At 36.8% G+C, this 5473-nt stretch overlaps 2 protein-coding genes across 4 annotated transcripts in view; one reads left to right on the forward strand and one right to left on the reverse strand.

The window, feature by feature from the left end:
• Nucleotides 1–2836, reverse strand: part of LOC120776105 (serine/threonine-protein kinase PAK mbt) — a 4263-nt gene extending 1427 nt beyond the window's left edge. Inside the window, exons 1-5 of the mRNA XM_040106594.1 lie at nucleotides 2744–2836; nucleotides 2201–2616; nucleotides 885–2118; nucleotides 706–826; nucleotides 342–613 (exon numbers count right to left, since the gene is read on the reverse strand). Of these exons, the coding sequence (XP_039962528.1) occupies nucleotides 342–613; nucleotides 706–826; nucleotides 885–2072 (1581 nt within the window). The 5' untranslated portion in view covers nucleotides 2073–2118; nucleotides 2201–2616; nucleotides 2744–2836. The remainder of the gene's footprint in view (nucleotides 1–341; nucleotides 614–705; nucleotides 827–884; nucleotides 2119–2200; nucleotides 2617–2743) is intronic.
• Nucleotides 2837–2880: 44 nt separating this feature from the next.
• LOC120776107 (RNA polymerase II subunit A C-terminal domain phosphatase SSU72) lies at nucleotides 2881–5239 on the forward strand. 3 transcript variants are annotated; one of them, XR_005705386.1, is made up of 4 exons: nucleotides 2881–3198; nucleotides 3308–3566; nucleotides 4265–4465; nucleotides 4544–5239. XR_005705386.1 is itself a non-coding variant. In XM_040106599.1 (3 exons), the coding sequence occupies exons 1-3, from the start codon at nucleotides 2972–2974 to the stop codon at nucleotides 4364–4366; spliced, it is 588 nt and encodes a 195-aa protein (XP_039962533.1). In that variant the 5' UTR covers nucleotides 2881–2971; the 3' UTR covers nucleotides 4367–5239. The 3 variants fall into 3 exon arrangements, 2 of the variants coding, with proteins under 2 accessions (XP_039962533.1, XP_039962532.1); XM_040106599.1 differs by having other exon boundaries at nucleotides 4265–5239; XM_040106598.1 differs by lacking the exons at nucleotides 4265–4465; nucleotides 4544–5239 and having other exon boundaries at nucleotides 3308–4041.
• Nucleotides 5240–5473: the final 234 nt, after the last annotated feature.

Below are 5473 nucleotides of genomic sequence, written 5' to 3' on the forward strand. Positions count from 1 at the left end.
ATAATAAATTAATTAATTAAAAATTAAAAAAATATTACAAAAAAATTTAAAACATAAACATTAAAACAAGAAAAATAATCTCACTTGCATTACAAACAATGACAAAATTATGAGCATAATAAAAGAAGTGAAAACTTAAATATTAGCTGCTTTTATCACAGTAGTAATGTGTTTTGAAATTCGTGTGTCGAAATCGCCCTACTAAGGTAAGAGATAAGCGAAAGTGTAAGTAAACAAAAAGGTAATAAATTCAAACAGAAATTGCTCGCATTCTATGCTCACTCTGACTCATACATCATTCTAAACACGTATCGCTGTTAACGAGCGTGCCGCGTACATACCTGTGAATGCAAATAGGCCAATGCTTTTAAGCATTGCTTGCACACTGTAGCGATTTGCTCTTCGTCCATGCGTGAATGTGTGACAATGTCGGTGAGCGCACCGCCCTCCAAATACTCCATGACGACCCAGAGCTCATCGTTTACTAAGAAACTTGAGTAGGTCTCCACAATGTTCGGGTGGTGGTAGTCGCGCATAATGACCACTTCGTTGAAAAGCAATTCACGTCGTTGTTGTTTGCGCAGATCCATTTTTTTAACAGCCACTTGACGACCTGTATGAATTAAAACAATATGTATTTTCATAATTTGTATTTCTGCGTAAATAAAACAATATCTTTGTTGTGAGAATTTGACAATAACCCACCTGTTGACTTGTCAGTAGCTATGCACACTGTGCCTGTAGAGCCTTCACCTATTTTCATGAAGTTGTCTAGGTTTTCACGAGGATCGCCAGCCGATACAACCATTTGCAAAGCGGCACGGAACTAGAAGACATATTATATTACTATTATTTTTCAAGTTGTTTTCTTTTTTCGCAATCACCTGTTCATGTGTCAACCTCTGTTCCTGTTTAGGGGGCGGCGCAACGCCTAGGCCAGTGGCCCCGCCGACTGCACTACCTACGCCGCTCGCACCACCACTTGAACTAGATGCGCGCGACGCTGACTTCGCATGCAAGTGCGGATGTGTATGGTGTGGATTTTGATTTTGGTCTCCACCGCTTCCTAAATGTTTCGCAGCATGTTGTGCGGATTGTATGGCGCCAGGTTGATATGGCGCAAAGCCACTGCCACCATTGTTATTGTTATGTGGATGTGTGTGCGCCGATGAGGCATGTGAGTGCGTCGAACGTGTCCCGCTAGCTACTGAACCTACTGGAGAGGTCTGTGGTGGCTGCCCACCTCCCGCAAGTTGGTGAGGCGGTGGCGCCGTGCGGTAATGTAAGGCAGTCATCGCTGTCGTGTTGCCGAGTGCTGATTGTGGCTGTGTAGGATGCTGTTGTTGTTGACTCGCTATAAAATCGGTGCGTACTGCTAGTGGTCCATGACCGCCCCCATTCTGTGTATTATGTTGCGAGTACATACCATAGCCAGCCGTGCCACCTGTTGATACATTTGTCGCAGGACCATTGATTGGTGGTTTGTAACCACCGTAACCGATTGTTTGGCCAGGCACGGGCGTGGGCGCTGTAGTTGATGCACTTTCTTCAGGCACTGCTGGCGGTACATTGGCGTTGCCACGCAAATCCCGTCGTACACGGGGCGGGCTGGAGCTGCGCAAAGAATTAGAGCGGGCTACATGAGACGTTTTCGGTAGTACAATACCACCTGTGTTGTGGCTAATGCCACCTGTTGCCGAACCTGCAGTATTTGCCGCATTGTTATGCTCGGTGAAGTAGTGCGCATGCGCGGTTTGGTGATTTCCTAACGCTCCACTAGCATTCGGTGTAATGCTGCTATTTAATGAGGTCGTATCCGCTTTGTTGTTATTGTGATGAGGTCGCACAATTGTCTTAAGATCAAGAATTTCCGTCGGTGTTATTTCAGAGGGATCCACTAAAGGTAGTGGCCTATTTGTTGACTTTAGTATTTGATTGTTGCCAACAATGGAAGCCCATTGCAACGGTAAGCCAACATAACGTCCCTCACGTTTGTCAAATCCCGTATGCACGCGATGCTCAAAATTACTTGGCATAGAAATCAGCGGTTTCTTCTTCTTCTTTGAGAACATTTTGTCGCAATATGTGTACTTGCGCTGTATTAACTGCCACTATGTGCTACAATAAAAGGTGAAAATTCGTGAAATTCCTAACGAACGATGTGAATTTCCCGTCGCAGTTTGTTGACTTTAATATTTACCTCCGCCCAATGTGCACACAGCCCGCTTATAACTAAAAAAGCAGTTATTCTCTTTGTTGTTGCTCAGCTAAGCTCCACACCCGTTGTAACTGGCCGTTGGTGCTTGGCTTCCTCCCTTCGAAATATTTTATGGCTTACGTTTACTTTCATACATCAAATTTTCCACTTTTTTCAACACTTTGCACTTGCACTTTATATTTAACACGAAGTAACTTCATTTCTTAACACGAATAAACATAATTTATATTTAAATAACATGAATTACAATGGAAAAATTTAAATAAATCAAAAGGAATGTCTAAGCGCACTAATTTAATTTTGCATTTTCTCTTTATTGTGGCATTTGTGTGCTCATTCATGTTCTCTCCGTTTGCATTTTCGCTGTCAATATGGCGTCTAGTAGTGTTGGAAAGTGACTGCAGCAAAGGAACAAATATATTTCAATGAAAAAGTTATTTAATATAAATTAAATACATTTTCTAAAAAAAATTTAAAGTTTCTAAACTGCACAATTTTTACAATTAACACAAATATTGTACTCACATATAAGCACTAATTAATTCATCATTTGTGAGTGGAAAACAACTTCGCCGCGATTTTTTTAATTCAACGGCGCCGTTTTTGAAAATATCAACGCTACGCAACACAGCTGCTTGTCAACGTCGGCGGTGTTTCTGTCACTTGTACTTTAATTTTCACTGATATCATTTTATCAACTTGGTGTGTTTGGTTGCTGTAGTTTAAATAAAAAAATTAATAAAGATTGCAAAAATGTCGAATAATTCGAATCTATCTGTGGCTGTGGTCTGTTCCTCAAACATGAATCGTTCAATGGAGGCACACCATTTCCTAGCGAAGAAGGGCTTCAACGTGCGTTCGTTTGGCACTGGTGAACGTGTAAAACTTCCAGGCACAGCTATTGATAAACCAAATGTTTACGAATTTGGCACGCCTTACGACACAATCTATCAGGATCTGCTTACAAAAGATAAACAATAGTGAGTGTGAACGAAAGCATGAAATTTAATTACATACACGCATTGCATATAGTATATCCTCATAATTTTGCTCATAACTTATCTAATTTTCTGGTACTTTCTATTATAGCTACACACAAAACGGGTTACTTCATATGCTTGACCGTAATCGAAGAATTAAGAAGTGTCCAGAACGCTTTCAGGAATGCAAAGAACAATTCGATATCATTGTGACCGTGGAAGAGCGCGTCTACGACCAGGTGCTGGAACACATGGAGTCTTGTGATCCCATCGACAATCGACCTGTACACGTATTCAATGTGGATATCGAGGACAATCATGAAGAGGCTTTAATGGGCGCCTTTCTTATCACGGACATGATAAATATGGTAATAATGAAGACCAACAACAAACGTCTACCTGTTTTGATATTGAAAATAAAATTGCCTGTGGAGGTGATTGAAGCGCATGAGTTGCGGGGAGTGATTTCAAAGCTTTTGGTGTACGTTGTTCACACAAATAACAAAATATCAAAGTTTATTTTTTGCTTGCATAAATATACGGTACACTCAATGAAAATGAACGCTTTATATTATTTTGTAATTCTATTTTATAGCTGGGCTATCTGAGATTTCTGTAAGTAGTAAAATAATGTTTTAGCTTTAGAAGCCGGTAAAATCGAAACATAATCACATGAATGAGCATATAAAAAGTGATCAATTATGTATAATAATCTAGTGATTACGAAAGAGGAGAAAGTTTAACCTGTTTTTATACATTAAAGCCAGTATTTTGTGCATCTATTCGAAATGTATTATCCAAAATTTATTAATTTCATTGCATAATGACTTTAAAACAAATGATAAAGCGTTATTTATATCTTAAATGTGCGTTTCTATGAGATCACATGCATCTAAAACTTAAAAAATGTTATTTGCAAATATTTTTATCTTAAAGGCATCTTTTAAATATTTTCTGATATTTAGTATGACAAAATGTGCATAAATCCCCGAACTCAAACGTTATCTCTCCTACATTACCCATCAACATACAATAATTTAAATTTGATCTATTATCTAAACTTTAGATGGCAAAATCAACCGATCTGGATAACGATATTGACGAATTGCTGCAAGAATTCGAGTCTCGGCGCAATAAAACTGTTCTGCATTCGGTACTTTTCTACTGACAATTGTTTAAGCTGTAGATGGAAATCGAAACATCGAAATGGAAACCATTAAATGTATTGTTGACAAAATTCTGTTTGTTAACACAAGTGCACCAAACGGTAAAAAAAACTATCCTATAATGCTGTAATATTATTAAACAAAAATGAAAAAAATAATTAAAACGGAAACAAATGCAGGAGGTTGTGGCAAAATTTTTATGGATCCAGCAGAAAATACATACAAACATACATATAAGAAATGAAACAGCGGATGCCGAAACTAATATAGTTATTGAAAAACAAATATACGCATGTAATCAAAATCCAAGCAAAGTTGAGGTAACTCAACTCATTTGGTGAAGAACAATTGCGTATAAAAACTCATACATGCTGGTATGTATGCACTTATAAGAGCGTCTAAAAATGCAAAACATAATTATCTTGCAGAATATATAAAATAAAATATAAACAGATATTTTACAATTTTATATTTAAGTATAGTCATTATTATTTTCTCCAATCAAGTTCTTTGCCAAAGAAAATAAGACAATTAACGAATATATAAATGACACATATACATACATACACATATACTGTATATGTTGCATATTTTCATTTAATTTAAGCAGTCTTCATATTATTTAAAATTTCACCAATTTTATTTAATTTTAAGTATTAAGGGTTTATGCTCGAAGTTTATGTTTGCTCAAACTTTGCCATAACCTAAAAATTCAAAAAGAAATCACATAAAATGTACCGCAAGTGAATTTCAAGAGAACTGATATTATTTGGCAAGTAAAACAACAAATGTGTATAAGATAAAAAATATTAGAGATGTATGCTTAAATTTATGTAGTCGTTTGATTGGTGATTGAAAAAAAAATAAAATAAATATTTAAAATATTAAAAAAATACTAAATACATTCGAGTTTTCTTCTTAATTGGGGACATACATATGTATGTTATTTAAAAAGTTTTCCATGCATGTACTTGATGCCGAAAGTTCAGTTTGTATGAAAGCTATATAATATAGTGTTCGATGCCGCCCGCTCCGAAAAATGAGCAGCTTTTTGGTGAGAAAATGATTGGTGCAAAATTTCGGATCGATATATTAAAAGGTTATGGACT

Source organism: Bactrocera tryoni, chromosome 4 (assembly GCF_016617805.1).
Source record: "Bactrocera tryoni isolate S06 chromosome 4, CSIRO_BtryS06_freeze2, whole genome shotgun sequence".
Lineage (NCBI taxonomy): Eukaryota > Metazoa > Arthropoda > Insecta > Diptera > Tephritidae > Bactrocera > Bactrocera tryoni.